Genomic DNA, 21,891 nt, shown 5'->3' on the forward strand with positions numbered 1-21,891 from the left:
GAATGAGCAGAAATCATGAGTGTTGAGCCACAGAGACTATTCTGATTGTCTATAGGGTTGTTCTGTCCCTTTTTTGCTCTTTATCATTATCAAGCAAAAAAATTAAATACAGATTCTACATCTCTCATGCTATAACATTAAAAAAAAAAAAAAGAATGTCCAATTTAATGTGTTTCCATTATTATTTCAGTCAGGCTTCAGAGTTACTGACATTGTTAATTTATAGAGTTGATATCTGTATTTTGGTTTTGGCCCATTGGCAGCTCCAAAGCTTTCTTCCTGGTGAGGATTTTTCCTAAGAATTACTGGGCAGGTATAGTGTTCCCATACCTGTGTCTCTTTCTCTTCTTGTTTTGGTGTGTTATGGTTCCGTACATAGTACTAATGTGTGTTCTCAATAATTAGTGCAGGAGAGAAATTAATTCCAGCAAGGTGTTACCAATTGTTAGAAAGTTCTGCTTTGTCAGTTTATCCTGGTTTTAATAATGTCCTTTACAATAACAGAAAAATGTAAATAGTGTATCTTCAGTTTTTGCTCCAGGTAATGCTGCATATTCGATTTTTGTCCCAGTTTCTTTATTGCTCTTTTTCATACTCAACTGCACTGTTACATGCTTTTTTTGTGTGATCATATGTCCTTTAATCATTAACCCAGATCTCTCTTGTCTGATTTATACCATAAAGAAATATAATACAGTCACACCAGTATTTTTGCAGGCCTTGTGAAACCTCACCAACTTCACTACCATTTTGATTTGCATGTGGTAATCTCCCTCATATACTGGGAATCCTCTCACAGATAGAGACACCTGCATCAAAACATTTCCTTTCATATATTTATTTGTTCAGTTGGTTGTTTCTTTGTTTGCAATAGAATTTTCTTGGTCTGTATTTACACTCTGGTTTCTTTCATGTGTTTCTTTCTTCAGGAATGCCAGCCTATCAGTATATTTTTAATCAGGTATTGCAGTATCTTTGTAAAAGAAATGAATTATGGATTTGTACACCAATCCATTTGCAGAATAGACTCAGGGATCAGGAATTTTTAAACTGCTTATTAAAAAGCCACTTCATGTGTTTCTTTCTTCAGGAATGCCAGCCTATCAGTATATTTTTAATCAGGTATTGCAGTATCTTTGTAAAAGAAATGAATTATGGATTTGTACACCAATCCATTTGCAGAATAGACTCAGGGAACAGGAATTTTTAAACTGTTTATTAAAAAGTATAATGTGTATTATAAGCAATGAAGCAGAACACATTTTAGAAATTTTGCTTGATCTAGTAAGCAGTTTTAACACACACACCTAAAAAAAGTAGAAATTGTTTTTAGTAAATGCATATTTTTGTGATAATTCTAGTGCCATGTTCTTGCCTACCATTGTTTTATTTGTTTTATGGACTTTAAAACTAGAAAATCCTTCTTAAAATGTTTCTACCATATATTTGATTATAAAAATAAATGATATACGAAAATCTTCTATTATTCAGAGTATTTATTAGTATTTATAACTTGGGTTTTGTCCTGCCTATAAATCTAAGATATATTACATCATCTACATTTGAATAAGAGAATGTGAAAACATAAGAAAATTTTACTGAGTATAGTCAAATTTTTTTTCCATAAGTGTTAGAAAATAATTAAATAAACTAAAAAGAGATAGAGAAATTACTGTGAAACCTATTAATTTAAGGATATTTGTGCTTATTTTCATTATTATTTTTTTGTATTACATCAGTTAGTACTCATATATGTGCTTAGGGATATATGGAATTACTTATAGTGAAATATGTATTGGAGAATTAAAGTATTTGGGATTAGTATTGAACTAAAGAATCACTAACAAAGTATTTACTATTGTATCTATGATTCATTGTTACAGGTTGTTTAACCATTTTAAGTGTAAGTCCTTAAGAAAATATTTGTCATCAAGGCAAAATCAGAAATTAAATTTCTGAATTGTATGTACATTTTAGTAGGAATAATGTAGTTTGACCATGGTATTACATGCTTAATATTTAAATAAAGAAGAAAATACTCATAACTAGTATTAACTATGTCATAGAATGTACTTGCTTTACATATATATAAACAATACATATAATACTATATAAACAACCATTTATATATATGTTTCACATATATATATAAATCTGGCTTTGTGTCAGAAATTAGAAAACAGTGGTTTTTTTAAAGAAATTGCATTTTAATCAGCCGAGGAATTCCTTCCAAAAGCCATGGTGTTCACTACTGTAACATGTTTACTAGCAACATCATAACTTTTCTTTTTCTTTTTTGATCATATTATGGAAATAGAAATTTCAGTATTAAAATTGGTAGTTAAGTGGTCTAAGTTGCTAATTTTTACCAATCCAAAGAGGTTTATGTTGGCTTCTGAGTCAGAATTCAAGAAATTCAAGAACTGTAATTTATGTACCTGTGATGAGCCATTTTCACAGGAAAAAAAATTGTCTACTTGGATTCTTACATAGGATCGGGATACTTTTCTTTCTATAGAGGTCATGATGAACAGAATGCTCCATTTGACTGCTTTACATCAAATATTTTACGGTCTAAATTGTGACATATTTCCTTTAGTAAGTCAAGGAAAAATTGTAATGAGTTAAAAGCTCAGCCACTTAAACATCAGCAGCCACTTGGTGAGTATTGAGTGTAACATGCAGCAAACTTGAGTGTGTGTATTATAGAATTGAACATAAAAATCTGCTTCAAGTGTAACGTCATGCACAGAAATAGTAACTGTGTTCTCATCCCTTTTCCACCTTACAATAATGAAGGTAGGTTAACATCAGTATTTTTAATCATATTTGGAGGTTTTTTTCCCTTAAGCAAAAAAAGAGATGACAAAGTACCTGAAATTTCCCAAAGGCTGCCCAGAGAAGCTGTGGCTGTCCCATCCCTGGAAATGTTTAAGGTCTGGTTGGATGGGACTCTGAGCAAACTGATCTAGTGGAAGATGTCCCTGCCCAGGCAGGGGGGTTGGAATGAGATGAGCTTTGAGGTCCTTTCCAGCCCAAGTATTGTACGATGCTTCAAGTAAAGAGCAGAAGAAAATAACTTCTTTTTCCTCAGTCATAATATTTCATAAAGTTTGAAGCATCAAGAAGAGAAATTTTTCTTTATTTTGTTTAGTTTTACCTAATATTTTTATATGCTTTAAATTCAAATAATTTTGTGGGGAGGGATGGGAGGGGCAAGGAGAGTCATTATGGATAGGTATTTTTTTATAAAATTTATGTTCTAGAAAATTCATAGGCAGCATTCATTTTTTCATGCCTTTTCCATGTAATGAAAAGGAACTGAAATCCAGAAATTCTTGTTGCATTTATGGTTCAAGGTTTTTTTAGCAGTTGTGAGATTCAGGGATTTGCTCAGTGTCTGAGGCATTACTTCTGTTCAGTTTCACAGCTGCAGTTGTAAGGACCAGAGATAATGCTGTGTGTAATCTAAGATATAGTGTTGTATCTATGCATTTTTCTTAACAGCATCATAACACAGTGAGTGAGATCATAAAGATGTTTTGAGTATGGGGTTCACTATTGCTGTTATAAATTGATAAGTTTTGTGTTTTCCCTTGACAATGTTCCTTTAAGCATGTACTTATTTCTTTTATTATATTGCCTAGAAAGAGAACATGTTTTTCCATATTTTTTTAATTTATTTGGACAATTTAGAAGTTGCTTAGCTGTCAGTAATAACTTCACTATAGGTGAAGAGATGCTTTCAGTCATTCTTATCAATAGTGTTTAATATATAAATTCTACATTGATATACATATATAAACATATAAAACCTTCTTTTTTCCTGAATCAATGTAAACAGAGCCCAGATGGCCGTATAGAAGTCAAAGGGCAGCATGGAAAGTCGTCACTGCATATTAAAGATGTGAAGTTGTCAGATTCAGGGAGATATGACTGTGAAGCGGCAAGTAGAATTGGTGGGCACCAAAAGAGCATGTACCTTGATATTGAATGTAAGTTCTAATATTTTGTTTTCTCTTTTAAATCTGTTTTAAAAGATAAGAAAAAAAATAGTACATTCTTAATGGAAGGTCATTTTTTTCGTGGTAATTAATGGTTAAACTTGCATAAATGAAGAAAGTATGTTCTGTAGTTCATTCCTCTGTGGAGGAATCCTGTCTTTCTGAAGTTAACAAGACTCTTGTTGGTCTGTTGGTGACTTAAGTAGTACAGGGTTTCTTCTGAAATCATATTCCAGTGATATTATCCCATAAATTAAGGCTAAGCTTAATAACTTCAAATCTCCAGGCAAGCTGAGACTGTTGGGAATGAAAAGCATTCAGTGGGATAAAGTAAGGACTGGCTTGAGCAGCAGCTAAGTCTTGAGCTTAACCTTCTAAGAATCAACAAAGATTCTTTTTTTGTTTCTGAGTCCTCTGATTTACTAATCTCTAAATGGTGTCTAGCCACTATTATAAAACCTCCTGGAGTTTTCATGTTTGTAACAGTCTCTTTTAGAGATTGTCTTTATTCCAAGCTCTCGCATTTTATCCAGGAGAAAAGGAGATTATTTTTGCTTAGAAGAGTCTCGTGCTTGAGAAGCTAATCAGAGGATATAAATCTGAAATATAAAAAAATTAATTGAGTAATTACTTCTTCAATTTTTTCTTCAAATTCATGAGCAAAGGTCTTCAAAAAATGAAAACAAGAAAAAAATCCTTCTATTTAAATTTCATAGTTGCTTCATTTGTCTAGAAATTTCTAGATACAATTATTTTGCATCTCCAGTAGAGTTTGCATGAGCTTGTTTGAACTGAGTCTTTGAACAGAAAAATTCTTTCCAGTGGGAAGATAAAAGCTGGAATAGGATTCTGTGGCACAGAAATAAAAGTAATGACTGCAGACCATGGAGTGATTTCCTGAGGAGTTCTCAAAGTGCTTTCACTATAGTTGTGTGCTCTTTTTTTGGCAGAGAAGCATTGCATTGTGGCATAGAGTATAAATCTGAAAGAAAAATGAGGAATGATCAAAAGAATTTTTAGGTGTTAGGAATTGAGAGGTTTGCCAAGCCAGAAGACTTAAGAATTAAATCCTAATTTGCTATATTTGTTTTCTTTAATGCATGCAAGGACAACCTTTTATATGTATATAAAGGGAAAAAAACCCCCTAGATAAAAATGCAAATTAAGTGAAGTTTCTTTAAAATTCTGCCAACTCTCAACACCATGATATGAAATATATGATTTGATTGTGGTTGTGTTGCCACTATGCTTTAGCATTCAATATGAATATATTTTGTATTCAAAAGAGAGGGATATGTTGCACCACATGTTATGAAACATGGAGAATTGAAATTTAAGCATTTATTAGCAATACAGAATTCATACCAGAGGGCATAATAAAACCTCTGCATTGATACAATACATTATTATAACCTAAGATACCTTTCAGGATGAAAGTTTTAGATGATGTGGAAAGAATTTAAAAGTAGCAATCTTTTTATGGTATGGCAGAATTAATTTTGAATATATGTGGGAACAATCAAATATAGTGTATGAGAAAATGGAATAACTTAAAGTCTGAATTTATGTCTTGGTAGACACAGGTTTTGATACAGCATAAAATTTTCTAGAGTTCTAAAAACCTCTGAGGAAATGTAGTTTATAAAGAACATAGAAATATTATTCTACCATCAGAGAAATCACACATTGTAATGGTTACTTTTAATGTATAACAGAATATTTTTATGATGATGTTTCTAAAACTGGAGTTTTAAGTTTTAAATACTCAATTGCTAGCGAGCTTTAACCCAAATGTATTTTTTCCAGCACAGGCATTGTTTGACTAACAGAAATACAATTTTCCTCAATTCCTTTAAGTCAAGTAGTTCTATGATGCAAAGCAAGTGTTTTCTAGGGTGGTATGATATAGGTCTGTCTCATATTCTGATTGAGTCAGAGAAATTTTTTGCTTTCCTTTGCAAATAACTTTGCACTGGTATATGAGCTTCAAATATAACTTATTTGTCTTGCCCAGGAGAGAAAACACTTGTTTGAGAGTAAAGAATTCTCCTGTTCTTAAAAATAATGTCCCCAGAAGGAAGTGCCTCTTTGCAGGCTCATCTCCCATCAGTCTGGCCTCTGACATAAACTTCTGGAACAGAACAACCCCTTCAAAGAGGCTTTCAGCACCTCCTTGCCCCCATTTCCACCCAATGCTGGGCTGTCCTAAGCTCTGACAGTCCTTTCCCCTGTATCTTCCTACATGAAAGAGTGTCACGCTTATCTGTCATTCCAGTTATGGGAAGTTGCAGGCTTGGGAATTTGAGCAAAAAGATTCAGGTTCAAAAACTAAACAATTAATTTGTATTTTTGTAGCAAGCTATTAAAAATGGGGGGATTCTGTGAAGTCAATATCGAATAGTTCTGATTATCCTTGTAATATTTTCCAAGTGGCATTTCTTCAGCGTAATAATTGTAGCTACAAACAGTGCTATCAGGGCTTTTACATTTTTTTCCCCAAATTTTCATTTTAAAAATTGCATTAGACCCTTCAAAATAGTTTAATTTTTTTCTTCCATTAGTTTGGTTTTGTCCTCTTCCAAACAGTTTTTGAGAATTTCTTAAGGTATGGCTCAGTCTTGCAGTTAAGCCATGTTAACAGAAATTTGAATTATCTTTAATAATATTCTCATATAGGCCCTCAATAACTTTTTAAAATTAAAAAATAAGTAGATAAGCAGAACTTATTTCTTGATATTGTCTTACAGTTTCTAGATGGAAGTAACCAACATATCTATGCCTTTCTGTAAGTTAGTAACAAAGCTACAGCATTTTTTCTTTATGTTTTATTGTATTTGACAGTTTGTGCAGTCAGGAGAGGAAACTGCTTCCATCACATCCTTAAACGCCACTTCAGTCAAACAGGTCTAATGAAGGCACTGAGTACTCTGGTGTCACTGTCTCGTCCTTTTACTTGCTGACCCCTATCAGAGATTTAAACTGGCAGTAGGATTGCACAGAATTTCCGTGCTTTATCCTTGTTCTCTGTTGGGGTTGCTCCTGGTGATAAGAGCAGTTCTCTAGGACAGGAAGAGATTATCAGGTTTGATGCCAACAGGGAACTGTTAACCCTGACTTTTATCTGAAAGGAATGCTGTGAAGACATGAATTGCAGGGAACCAGGGGGCATTTTTAAATATTTCTTCCTACCAAGTCATCTTTGTGTTTAGTTATGTTTAATTTTCCTTATATAAAATAAGAAAGATAAATAAAAATTACATCAAAATAAAATACTCTTTTCAAATGATGTTTATTAATGGATTTAATCAACTTCAAAATTTGGTTTTAAGTATGAAGCCTAGTGTGTATTGGATGAGAGTAATAGTAAGCAATCAATTGAAAAGTGGAATATATGATATGTATGGTGGAATATGTGATATGTACTGGGTATTAAGATCTGTCTATAGTTATTATCTACATATTTATCATAGAGAAATAACTATTTTTTAAATTAAAAATATTAGAGAACTACATATGAAAGATAAAGCTGGCCATATGCTAAGATGAAATTTTCAAGACAGCCTGAGGAATTTAAATATATATATGTATATATATATATGTATATATATAAAAATACATATAAAATTATAACTTGATTTTGCTTATAATATCAGGTGTCTCTCAAAGATAGTTCTGCTATACAAATGTTTACATATCCATGTAGCATTTTTTTTGCACAATAAAAAATGTGCACAATAAAGACCTAAAGAAAAGGCTAGAAGAAAAATTGTGATGAGAGAACACGTTAGGTCTTGGGTTTCACAAATTTTTCACTCCATAATTAGCACTGAAGAAAAATCTTAATTTTTATATGTTCCATGTGCTGGATCATCTTTCACCACATTGTTGTTATTAGTTACTAAGTTGGAAAAGTTTTAAACAAGAAATAATGAACAACACTTATGATCTTTGAAAGACTCTCTGTGTGCCCTTACAGTTTTCCCTTCATTGTGTTCAAACTGTCATTAACCTGTCGGAAGTTTTCACAACCCTCACTTCATTTTGTCCTCCCAGGTGCACACACCATGTAAGATGTTACTGTTTCTGACTGCTCTCTATCACCAGGTGCAAATTCTTTTGGACAGTGTTCCTTTTACCAGAGAAAGGCATTGAGCTACATCACTTGGAAAATTCCATTTTCCCATACACTATCCAGGAAGCATCCTGACCAAGGGGCCTTATTAGCTGGAACCAGCAGTTTTCACATCACTATTATAGTTAAACCTCTCAATTTACTTGCGGTACTGATACCGCAACTCTTAGATATGCTGAATTTTCCAAAAGTGCCTATTTCCTCACAGTGCTCAAAGAGTAATATTTTGAGATAGAATCATCTATGACAAATATATTTCATTGAGTAATGTGGTACATTTTTGTATGAGATCAACCGTGTGAGTAGTTGATAAAAATGATTTCTTAAAAAGCAATTTCTGAAAAAATGCATTTAAATAATTTTTAGTGTATTCCAGGATCATGACTGTTTTCTTAATATTGCTTTTCATCCAAACATGATTTTTATAGTAATATTCAGTATTACTTAAGTACCAATTTTGAGTGGTAAAAACAAAAATAATCATGCAACATGTGAAGTTTAGTCTTTACCTGTAAAGAAAACTGTGCAGTATTTGTTATACTATTTTATCGCTTATCAATAACAGTCTTTTCTTGTGTTTCTTTTGTTTGTTTTTCTTCCCTGCCACAATTTGAAACCAACCTCATTACTGTTGCAATATCGAACTTGGTTTCATTAACTGATTATTCTGCTTTGTTGTGTCTTAGCTGTATTGCACTGCAGTTCAGTGGGATGCTTTGGATTCATGCAATTTAGTTTTATCTTTCCAAAAACATATACACCATTACTTAAAAGTGGATTCAACAGATTGAGCTACAAATTGTGTTTACCTTCAAGGAAGAAAGGTTTTCAACTGGCGAAAATGCTACTACTGTGTACAAGATGTCACAAATGTTATCACAGAACGGTTTGGTTTGGAGCAATCTTAAAGTTCATCCAGTACCAACCCCTGTGCCATGGGCTGGAACAACTTTCACTAGACCAGGTTGCTCAGAGCTCCTCCAAACTAGTCTCAAACACTTCCGTGGAAGGATCATCTACAACTCTCTGGGAAACCTCAATGTTGTGATAAATGTCACAAAAGATTCCAGCTGCCTACTGCTATTATAAGTCATGATACATTCAAACAGTTCATAATTTGTATTTGGTTTCTGTTAAAAGAAATCGGTGCAGCAACATGCCATCACTACTAACAGAATCACAGAATGGCATTGCCTCTTTCCTGTCACTGGACACCACTGAAAAATCCTGACTTTGTCTTCTTTATATCTTCCCTTCATCCATTAGCCATGAGGACCCAGCTCTATCCTGTCATCACAGCCAGAAAGCAACAGTAATAAATACCAACATATGGCCTGGGAAAGAAACAAATTACAGGAAAAACAATCAAGAGAAACAAAATATTGAAATAGTATAGAAAAAAATATCCATCTTTTCTAATAAAATACTATTGGCTTTAGTTACATTTCTTCCTGTCAAATTTATAGGTTAAAATGAGAAAGCAAAGATGGAAAAGGTCAACCTTTAACATCATGAAATAAGTGTGATAATTTTGACATATTATGAATGTCAGTTGTAAGATTTACCATTTTTCTTCTTTCCACTTGCGCACTTGCACAGAAGGAAGTTTACTGTACCACTGCTGTGACTTCAAGGGGATAAGAAATTTGAATTCTGTGCAAAAGATGAGGTTTTTCACATACAGTCACTTTTCAAAACCATTTCACCAAACTTCCCCGAATGAGGAAGAGTTGAATGCATCCATTCTCTTTTTCTGATGTTACAACAGTGTAGTAAAATAGAGAAATTATTCATCTATATAATAAATCTGCCTATTATTTAGCCCAAAAGGCTGTAAAAACACTTTCAAACAAAAATTCCATCCTAAAAACATTTTGCTTAAATATATGTTAATCACTTGTTAAACATGATAGTCATATTAGAAATTTATCATAATTTTTTTACTGAACAGAGCTCTCTACTCTGTTTTTTGGTTAATCTTGCTATTAATTTGGAATCATTTAAAGTAGATTTTTTAAAATGAAATTATCTACTTTTTTCTTAATAGAAGAGTATTTTGGTTAATCTTGCAATTAATTTGGTATAATTTAAAGTATATATTTTTTAATAATATGTTAGCTACTTTTTTCTAAATAGAAGTGCACAATTTTGAAAGAATAAAATAATTTGGGTTTTTTTGTTTCTAATAATTTAGTTATATCTATATATATAGATATATATGTCTCAATATCTTTTTTTACTGTCATAAATTTTCACATACGCAATTGTGAAAAGGTAGAAAGAAAAAAAAATCAAGGAATAAAATAATTTGGGTTTTTTTGTTTCTAATAATTTAGTTATATCTATATATAGATATATATGCCTCAATATCTTTTCTTACTGTCATAAATTTTCACATATGCAATTGTGAAAAGTGAAGGTAGAAAAAAAAGAAAAAAACAAGAATTTTCTGATGCCTCCTTGAGCATGGTTCTACATTGTGAAATTTAAATATTTACATTGATAATGAATATGATAAATTTTAAATGGTTTCACAAGTATTTTAACACTATGTGAAATGTAATTCATATTACAAAGTAATAACCTGTGTATGAAAAAAGGTATTGTGGCCTTCTTATACCTCCAAGACAGATCCATCAAAGCAGAGTCACAGCATCTGAGTATAATGAAGAAAATAATTATGTGATATGATAAGTGTGGCAGTGAAATTCGAAACTTGAACAAAACAACTTTTTAGAGATTTTATTTGTTGTTTTCCGGACAACACTGCATATGAAAATTAAGTAAAGAGATGAAAAGGTTAAGAGTCCTTGCTCCATACAACAACTATTATGATTTGGGAAGGTATGACAGAGACACAGACATTAGGGAATGGAGAGATTATATCAATAAGGAGGCATGTGGAGGTAAGTGTGACAAGTAGGAAAATATGGAAGGTAAAGACTGGATTTTGTTCTGGAAATGTGACACATAGGGCAGGAAGAAAGATGGGGTTAGAATCTTGGTTTGAGAAAAACATTGCAGTTTTTCACTTCTGCCTATGAGACAATAATGTAATGTAATATTTGATGGAAAAATCAGCCCATACTAAATTATTCCAGTAATTCTGTCCTGGAATACATGCAACAATTGAAAATTTGATACAAATTGGCATCATTTGAGAACAATGTGTTAACAATGGGCAGCACCTGCTAATTTTATTGCTAAAATGAAAATTGCTGCTAGTGTGATGGATCTGTAGGGGGAAATCTTCCTGTCCTAGATCTGATAGCCAGTATTGGTGATTCACAGGCATACAAAATGATTAATAGGCATATGCAAATATTATGTTTTATACATCACTGGTGGCTTATTATGCTTATTTTACCTAGCTATGTTTTCTTTAGAATTTCTCCTCCCAATTTAAACTAGTTTAGGTAATTTTAGAGAGATTTATCAATTCAAAGCAGATATTTCTATGAAATTAAAAACTCTTGGGCATTAGTTTGGCTTTTGTGGTTTTTGGGGTTTTTTTAAAGTAAAAACAAATACAATTGAAATTCAGAGAAAAATAGGTGCATTGAATTTCTGCAACTCTGGCAGCAACAAGCACCTGAGCCATACATGCATTCATTGCCCAACATTATTTAATGTGCAATTATCAACCCGCCTTGCATCTAGCAAAAAGTATCTTATGGAAATGGAGCAATTAATATAATGTTTGAATATTAAAAATAATACCCAAGTTAAGGTTTCAAGGAACTAGTACTGCTTGTCAGTAGGAGGGGGCTCTTACTCTCCATAAAGATATAATCAGTCAATAGTGCATCAGTCAATATATTATTGAATATCAATGTCATGTTTTAATGAATTTTAGAGGAAACAAGAGGGGCAATGGAAAGGAAGTCTTACAATAAGAGTGGTGTTTTCTGCACTTGCTTTGAAAGAAACATGTACCTCTAAAAACTTTTGAAATCATGGGTTGGATTCCGGTTAAAATAGAGCCCTCTGATTATAGCTAATAATTATGGCAATTTAAAATCAATATGTGATGAATTTCATTAGCTTTTCTATTTGGAAACTTCTTATGTGGGTCTTGGATGCTTTTCTCTTACAGCCACATGATTGTGATAGTAGTAGTAAGTAGCTGAAGTTTTACAATTCTTGTCTTCCTTTTAAGACTGATTATAGATTAAAATATAGTCACCTAACCACATTTTTGAAGGCTTTCTAATATTATTTCTTCTTGCAAATGAATATGTGACAGTTATTGTACTTGTCTGTGGAGGTTCTTCTACTTTGTATCCAAGGAAGAGCTATTAATTTTAAAATATTAACTATTGAAAAGGTATGAGGGAGAAAGTGCAAGAGAAAGATAGATGGCTGTTAACTAAATTGTGGCAGAGTTACAAAAAATTGAGGCACTTTTACAGGATCGATGGCAAGGACAGTACTAGATTTGCCAGAGGATGCGGTTTATTAAAGTCCTTGATGATGGGAAACTTATGCCAACATTAATCATTTTAGAGCAAGGCTTCCAATAATATACTGTAGGAAATGTCCCAGAGTCTTAGACCTGACAATCTGTCACATATTTTTATTACATGTTCCAGGGGAACAAAGAGCCACATTTTGAAAACCTATGTTCTTAAATTAAGAAGTGCAAATCTGATTCTGCACACCAGTCTTCCATTATAGTTGTCTGGACACATGTACTGAATCAGGTAATTTGCTGTATCTAATTTTGTGTATGACACCAAACATACACCAGAGCTGGATCTTTGTCATCCTTAATTTAATTACTTTCTGGACAAGGCAGGTGATGTATTAGTCTGTTCTTGAATCACTGGTCCTGGACATTATAACTAACAAGGATATATAAATGCTAGAGACAACTTTCAGGTCAGAATTTGCTTCTCTTAAATAATCTTCTTACACAGGTTATCCAGAACTCATTCTAACTGGAGTGCCAACCTGTTGGTTTCTCTCTTGCTTGGCAAAATTATCAGCTTGAGTTCAGCTGATGCTGGTCCCATAACATTAACTAATATAAAATGCCATTCTAAATTTATAATTTCTTACAGAATCCTACACCCATAGAATAGCTTGGTTTAGTTTCAGATCTTCGTGATATAGTCTTTGTTCTTTCAAGGCGTCTTTTTCTTTTGGATTGCCTAATCCCTCCAAAACAATATTCAGTCTTTCATAGTTGAACCTTAAAACCTTATGGACTTTATCACATCCTGGCTGCATCCAGAGCCCTGTGGCCAGCAGGTCCAGAGGAGTGATTCTACCCCTCTACCCACCTTTTTTGAGCCCCCACCTGCAGTGCTGCGTCCAGCTCTGGGACACCAAATACAGGAAAGACACGGGCTTGCTGGAGCAGGTCCAGGTGAGACCCATGAAGGAGATCAGAGTGATGGAGCAGCTCAGCTATGGAGACAGCCTGGGAGGGTTGATGTTGATAAGCCTGGAGAAGAGAAGGCTCCGAGGAGACATTTGCAGCCTTTCCATGTGCAGAAGAGAGACTTTGTAGTGATAGCATAATGACAATGGTTTTAAACTGAAATAGTTATCAGAAATTAGATTTTAGGGAGAACTCTTTTTATTTATGAGGGTGGTGAGGCCCTGGCACAGCTTGCCCAGAGAATCTTTGGAGATTCCATCCCTGGAAGTGTTCAAGGCCAGGCTGGGTGGGGGTCTGAGCAGCCTAGTCTAGTGGGAGGTGTCCTTGCTCATGGCAGAGGGGATTGGAACTGGGTGATCTTTAAGGTCCTTTCCAACCTGAGCTATTCTATGATATTGTGTGCATCTATTAAAAAATATCAATGGTAAATTGTGAAAATTTTTTTCGGTTTTGGGGGATTTTACTTGTTTTGTTTTCAGTAAAGAGTTAAAAGTCAGATATAAGAAATATCATCAGGGTTGATTTTTTTTTTTAACGGAGTGTGTTCAAGTTCCTACTTCTACTTATCTGTTCAGAACTCTACTATGTCATCTTAACTTTTTACTTGATGTAAAAAAGCTTAAAAGGAACAGTTCATTTGCACCCTGCATTGAATTTTGTCAGGTGTAAATTAATTCTCAGTTAAACAGAATCTAAGCAGAGCGCATTATTATTTTTTATGGTTCTAATTTTCTAACTGATTTCCATTGAATCTTTTATTTTTTTAAACAACAAATATATTGCATTTAAAGATCCTTTCATAGAACCACCTCCTCATTTCTACTTGGTTTTACTTCATTTTCAATTGATAGAACTTTTTGATAAATATTCTGGTTATTAATGTAATTTGTTTGTTATATTATTAAACTGATGGAATCAGGTTTTGTAGACATATAATATAGTCAGACTTATGTTTTCAAAGACTAGGGTTTTAGGTTTGTTATTTTTTGTGATTCTTTTATATTAAACATAATGTGTATTTATGTTTGATAAATACTAATTCTGTAACCATTAAAACATACTAAGCAGCATTTAGTGATGAAGAGCATACAGGAAAAAACAAGTTATCTTTATAAACAAATTATTCCTATTCCAACTCAATTTTTTGGTTTCATAAGAAATGCAAATTATTTTTTATTTGTATTATAAAAAGACAATTATTTCCAGAATTATATTCTTTTTGTAAAACATCATCACTCCAGGCATCGTAATCTGTTCCTGACTAGGAAATCAAAAATCATCTGTCTTAAGATAATCTTTCTGTTTCAAGTCATTAGTACAGTCCTTTTTGTATATTGGAGCTCTTGACTGCTGGGGAAATGGCTGCAAAGCACTTTTACACAGATTTTTGAGAGGGAAATTACAAAGCTCTTTTTTGAGGGGAATGCTTTACAATTGTGAATTGTTTGTTTCGAGATATATCTTTATTTGACAGACTTTTAGTCCTAATGGTGGTTTATTGTGTTTATGACTGCTAATGCCTGTAGTTTTGTAAAGATGGAAGTCTATAACTCACCTACACTTTTAAAATATCAAAAAATATATACAATGGGCATCCAAAATCTATCTTTAGAAGAGAAAGAAGTTGGAATTCTCTTAAATGCTTTCATTTGCATTATAGAAATGTATACTACATTTTCACTTATAAGTCTTAAAATAGGATATGAGTTTGCCACGTGTTTATTGAGCATCAAACCACATAATGTTGTCTAGGAAGGAGGATTTCTCAGATTTAGAGTATCTTTTAATCTTCAACATTCATGCCAGTGTTCATAAATGGAATGAACTTATTGTGAGAAATTGCACACTGGAAGACTGTGCTTACATAAAATTAGTAAAACAACCTCACGAAGACTCTAGTGAGATTTCCAGTCTATTTGTTGAACATGCCATTGATCCATCTATTGAACATGCAGAAATAAGTTTGTACAGTTTTCTAAGTGATTCCCACCATGAACTTCATTTCCAGAGGAAAAGCCAAGGCTTTGAGCCTTGGTATTCTGAGATTCTTGACCATAGCTAACCATAAAACACTCTTATGCAGTTTGCTTTTTTCTTCATATTCTCTACTAGTGTAAGATGTCACACTCTGAAGACTCTTTGATAGTCTGTTCTTTGCATTAAACTGTTTAGCTGCTGAAATATGGGGTATTTAAAGGTCTGTGAAAAACAGGATTGCTAGAATTACTTATTAAAACTCTTGGAGCAGAAAGATGAACTCCTGTGTCTCGTAAATAAATTCATAGCCAGGCAAGCTTTACTTATTTAGATGAAAATGCTTGTTTTTCTACAAAATAAGGGCTGAACAGTTATTAAAGGAAGTGCTGCTGGCCTTGAGCAATGTAGCAGCTTTGATCTGTGCTTTAAAACTTCCATTGATAACAGTTCTTTTTGCTCAAAGTCTGTATGCCTAGATGCAGCAGCAGCAGCATATGTCATCAAAAAGTTACGCTTTTTGACAGAAGCAAACAGGAAGAAGTTGAAAATGTGAACTTCAGAAAAAAAAAAAAAGAAAAAAAGAAAAAAAGAAAAAAAAGAAAACCAGTTGTTTTTAAACCATTCCTGAAGCTAAATTTTACTTCATACTAAAGATACTCAGTTCTGGTCTGATACGCCTGTTAGGAACTGCTTGCCTAAAACTAAACTGTGTGTGAGAGGACTAGAATAGATTTTCCAGAGACACATATGAAAACATTTAAGAGCTATTTATCAAAACATATATATATATATATATATATATATATGTGTGTGTGTGTGTATGTGTATGTATGTATGGATGGATGGGTGGATGTATTTTAGATATTAAAAAGAGATACTATTGCCACAGCTGTAACTGATAATTCTCTTTTGGAATTAAAGCATTAAGGAAGTTTCTGTGAATAAAGAATATTTTTAAATACTGTTAAAAGATAGTATTGAAGAAATTAGGAAATAACACAAATCAATATTTGATAGAAAAAAAAATGCTATTCACCCAAGATATAAAAAAAGAGGGGAAAGGCTACTCCCTCTCATTTTATAGAGATCACTAAACTTCCTTATCTCCAGAGAAACAGTGAGTTTCGAAATAAGTCTTGTCACTTCATGGCACTGTGGTCTGAAGATCATAGTTACTTTGCAAACCAACAATTTCCTCTGTGTCAGACTCAGTGTTTGGTATATGTTTAATGCTGACATTTCTTACAAACCAGTCAGGTTTGTAAGAAAAACACACCAACTTTTTCATTGGCTGTAGCTTGATAATTTTATAAGGAACTGATACAAAGATTGTCCGAAATAATGAACACACAATATATCTTTTGCAGTAGGTAACATTTTTTGGTATTCTTTTGCTATTTTTAAAGTTTTATTTCCACAAATAAACATCTCTCTTTAAAAAGATTTCCTAAATTATAATAAAGTTTCATCCAGAAATGGGTGAAACATAGCACAAGAAAATTTAAGGAGTGATTGTAATTTCTCTATAGCGCAAGAACGGACAGGTGTTTTTAGGTCACCTCATTTTTTCGTATGAGGGTCTGGCTGAAGAATTTGTCATCCTCAAGAGGAAACACTCTTCCTCATTTCTGAGAGAGTGTCTTTCAAGGGCCTGTAATTGCCTAAAGTTAAATATATTTGACAGGTATTCTCTTTCCCAAGAAGTTCAGCTGAAACCATTTAGGAGAGGACAAAGTTACCAAGATAAAAGCCCAACAAACTCATGGTTGAATACTAATACTTCCGTATTCTGTAGGAAACTGACACAAGAGGTGAAATTTTTCATTGAACATGAAGGCTTGGATATGGGTATACAGCCTGTTTTACTAAACTGGTTAATAAACCTGTGCATTACTTCCTTTTTCCAGATGCTCCAATGTTCGTGTCAAATCAAACTGTGTATTACTCTTGGGAAGGCAATCCCATCAATATAAGCTGTGAAGTGCTAGCAAATCCATCTGCCTCAGTTCAGTGGAAAAGAGGAAAATTAGTTTTACCTGTAAAAAATACAACTCATTTGAAGACCTACAGTACAGGAAGAAAGCTGATTCTAGAGGTAAGACTTCAAATGGAAACCAGTGTGGTGGCAGAACATAATTTTGTCCTCAGTTTGGCAGCACTGTGAGTAGTGTAGAGTGTATTTAAGGCTAAAACATACAATTTAATAAGTAACAGTCTTAGAAAAGGAATAAAATATCAAAGCAACTACATATGAACTGATCTACCTACACATTTGTTATGAGTAATTAGAAAATAAATCTTATTTGAATGGCTTATGCTCATTTTTCCAACTACACCCAACAAAAATGTAATTTGCATTTATTGGAAGTAAAAAAATCCATAAATAGATATAAAACTAAAATATCAAGCTAAGACTGAAAATTAAAATGACTGCTTCATAGCACTTGGAGTCTACAAAAAAGTTTATTGTTTTGGTGGTTTTTTTGGTTGGGTTTGTTAAATTATTGTTTAAAGGTAAAATTTAAAGATGAACAATATCACAGTTTTCCATTATCAGATTTCTTCATTTCAAGTTGAGAAGGGGGAGTCAAACATGAAAAAATGTGTATTTAGGTCTATGTTTGAAGAATATACTATACATGTTGAAGTAAGAACACATCTGCATATTGGTTAAGGAGAAAATACTTAAATTTCTGATTTTAAAAATATATATATTTAATAAGTAACTAATATTTACAAACTCTGTTCATTTTAAAGATTGCTCCCACATCTGACAGTGATTTTGGACGGTATAATTGTACAGCCACAAACAGAATAGGAACAAGATATCAAGAGTATACACTTGGTCAAGCTGGTAAGTTAAAATTTTGTTTCTTTCTCTTGAAATATTTTTTTCAACTTTAATTAACATTAAGTTCAGACACCCTATCCTCTGTTTGTTTTATTCTGTGGACTGTTTTCAGATAATTTAATTGTCTAAGAACTGAGCTGCAATATGAAGTAAAATAAACCAGTTCCCTCAGAATATGAATCTTCTTTTGATGTAATTTTAAGGCCTTCTGAAACTTGAAAAAAATTAGTCTAACCTTTTTTCCTTTGCTCTTACCGTATCGTACGTTTATAACAATGTATTTTTATTACTTCAGCAGAGAGACATATGGTTGGCAGACAGTAAAAAGTAAAAAGGAATCAGAAAATTATTTTTTTCCTTTTTCTCCCTCATATTTTCTTGATAAAACAACAATGACAAGAGACTGAAATACATCAGCAAAAATGTATATCTCCATTTTTACTTATTTAAAAGTAGAATTTGATTGGAGTGCTAGATTGAAATAACTTAGACCCTGAGATATTCTACACCTTATTGTTACAGAATGTCTGAAAATTTTTATGTCCTTCTATTGTTGTTTTGGCAAATGGAAAAATCTGACTGTATGTTTGTTCTTTGGCAGAAATAACTATTAACTGAGACTATTAAATGAGAGCTTCTTAGCAGTGTTTTCAATTATATTTTCTTGTGGAATGGACTAACTCTCTATATTTTTTTTTCTTTCTCATTAGGACGCATATTCCAAGTGATTCTCAATGTTTTAGTTGCAAGTTTTGGTCTAGGTTTTTTGGGATTTTTTTTGGTTGGTTTGACTTTTTTGGTGGCTTTTTTTTTAATTTGGTCTGGTTTCTTGGGTTTTATTTGTTTTTGTTTTGTTTGAGGTATTTTTTTGTTTTTGTTTTCTTTGGGGTTGTTTGTTTTGCTTTTTTTTTAGTTAAAAAACCACTTTAGACTCCTACCAGGAAGACATTTAGGGGAGCATTGCACATCCAGTCACAGGGAAGCTCTATGACTTGGCCTGGTGCTATTATTTGAGAAGTTTTGCTCACAGGGCAACTATTTTATTTTGGTGTCTCAGGAATTATAAAACCCCATTATTTATTAATAGTCTCCCTGGCCTTTCTACAGTTTTAAAAGTTTTTTTCATCATCTCTGTGGGATTCTAGCACACATTTCTACTATAATATGTCTTGGGTTTTGAAGAACCATGAAAAAAGCTGAGCTTTCTAAAATAGGAAAACGTGGGGTTCAAATTTCTATGACACACAATTTTACATCACTTAGAACATCCTTATGCTTCATTTTATAACTTATTTGGAGTGTTAGCTGTGGTGTGATTTTACTTTCCTTTGACAACTACATTTGGCCATTGAGAAAAAAAGCTTTTCTTGAAGCCATGAACATAAATCACAGGAAAGGAAGGAAAATCCCCATTTGCATCTCTCTGGGGGCTTACCTCTCAGGAGACAAAATGATGAGAAAATGTTGTGGTTGCCACTGTGTGCTGTTTCTTCATAAATGTGTATACACTTCGGAGAACATTTCAACAGATATTCTCCAGAATGTTTTTTTTTTCTTAGATTTGCAGAACAATGTCTCATCATAACACTTGATATTACATGATGACTATTTTGACTATGTATATATCCCCTACTTTTATAATTAATTAATTGTACTAAAGAATATTAGCATTGAAAAATTACTTGAAAAAGCACATGATATTTTGTCATTTCATTTCGTTACTTCAGAAAATCCACACATGAGCACCCCTGGAAATGCAAGGAAAATAAATAAGCTACAATACTGACTTTTGCTCTTTAATACAAATATATCAGAAATATTACCGATGCCAGTTTTTTAAACAGATTAATATTTTCCACTTCTGCCATGTTTTGCTTATATTTTTTTCAGGAAGTTCTTCAGAAAACTTGGTGAACACTTAAAAATATGTTTTGTAGTTATAAATATAAAAAGAGAAATGAGGATAAATACAGTTATAGGAAGAGATCATGTAGAGCATGAGCTATACAGAGATATTCTAGATAATGATATTAAATGCAGAAAATAGAAAAAAAAAAGAAGGCTTATTAGTACTGATAATGAACAGGGCTGGAAAAACTGGATTTGGTTTGTCACTGTACACTGCTATACACTACCTGATATACACTACTTACAGCAGTCTAATGCATAAGATTCAGTATCCTGAAAGATTGATATTTTTAACATTTGCCTCTAAATAGACTTTGTTTTTAGAATAAAACCACAAACATGTAATTCACTATTACAAGTTTTGCACTTAAACTGCCATCAGCTAGAAATGGAAAATGACCAGGGATACGAAGGATAAAACCACTATAATGGATACAGGTATAAGATGTCAAATGCAGCTTTCTCCTTGGTTTTATTACCTTGGTTGCTTCACTCTGGTTAATTAGGAAGGCCTAAGGATTGATATTTTCCATATTAAAGCCTATAAAATAATTTAATGCATTTCAATGCAGCGTTCTTTGCCTCCTGGCTTTGATTGTAAATCCAAATGCTGGGGCATAGAATACTTTTACAAAGACTCTGTCAGGGAAAAAGAAATACAATTTCTAGCTGGGAGATAGTATTAAGTAAAGTATGATGCTAAGGTAAATTTGATCACAAATAATGATAATTTTGCTAAATCGTTTTCTCTTTAAATTCTGCAGGAATATTTGTTCCTTCATGTTTCATTCAATTTTATGATTTACTGGATTTCAGCACAATCAAACTACCTTTTTTATTAATTTACTGGTACTTAGAAAGTTATCATGCTGTCAAAATTCCATTATCTTTATTCCTGTTGCCTTCCTTAAGAAATTAGACTTACTGATGATTTTAAGAAGGAAGATTTCTTTCAGAATTGATGTGCAATTTACAGCCATATTTGTATGATAGAAAAACCTTGACTGTTCACTCGTATTATACAGAGCTACTGAATCAGACTGAATTCCATTTAAACCTTTCAAAACAACTGAGAAGCTGCAGGGTATTTGAGGTTTCATTCTGGCAGGTGATGCACTGCTTAGAAACTACAGAGTTTTGTTGAAAGCTTAATCAGATGTGCCCATGACCTGGCTGTTGTGGTGATCAAGTTTTAAAAATAACATATGGGTGACCTCCCTTGTCATTACTTGAGCTTTTAAAATCTTATGTGTATAACATATGGAAAGTGAAAAGAACCACAGTCACTTGATGCCACTGCAAATTAGTTGCTTCATGTCAGCACAATAGCCACAACTTTTATTTTAGAACTTTACTTACACTCTGGTTTTAATCTAAGTGAGGATTAAATTTTGGCAAGCTAGGTCAGCCTGGCAGGTGGCTCCAGTGAGTCTCAGAGGCTGAGGTGAGCACAGATATTCCTAGATTTGTCCAAATCTAGTTTATGCATATTTTATGTGTCACTATGTCACTATGCTAGCCAGTATGAACGAGAAAAGCATTCTTCTGTTTTTGAGGTCTCAGTATAATTATTTCAAATGTTTTGTGTAAGTAAGTAGAAAGACACATGGTCATAAATAATTTAGGATTATGT

At 32.8% G+C, this 21,891-nt stretch overlaps 1 protein-coding gene across 2 annotated transcripts in view; it reads left to right on the forward strand.

The window, feature by feature from the left end:
* NCAM2 (neural cell adhesion molecule 2) overlaps window positions 1-21,891 on the forward strand; it is a 264,883-nt gene that overhangs the window by 178,237 nt on the left and 64,755 nt on the right. For both annotated transcript variants that reach the window (XM_039713271.1, XM_039713272.1), the window contains exons 9-11: window positions 3,845-3,995; window positions 17,407-17,594; window positions 18,257-18,353. In XM_039713271.1, the coding sequence (XP_039569205.1) occupies window positions 3,845-3,995; window positions 17,407-17,594; window positions 18,257-18,353 (436 nt within the window). The remainder of the gene's footprint in view (window positions 1-3,844; window positions 3,996-17,406; window positions 17,595-18,256; window positions 18,354-21,891) is intronic.

The sequence above is a fragment of the Passer montanus genome, unplaced genomic scaffold, assembly GCF_014805655.1.
Source record: "Passer montanus isolate IOZ18808 unplaced genomic scaffold, ASM1480565v1 scaffold28, whole genome shotgun sequence".
In the NCBI taxonomy this organism is placed as follows: domain Eukaryota; kingdom Metazoa; phylum Chordata; class Aves; order Passeriformes; family Passeridae; genus Passer; species Passer montanus.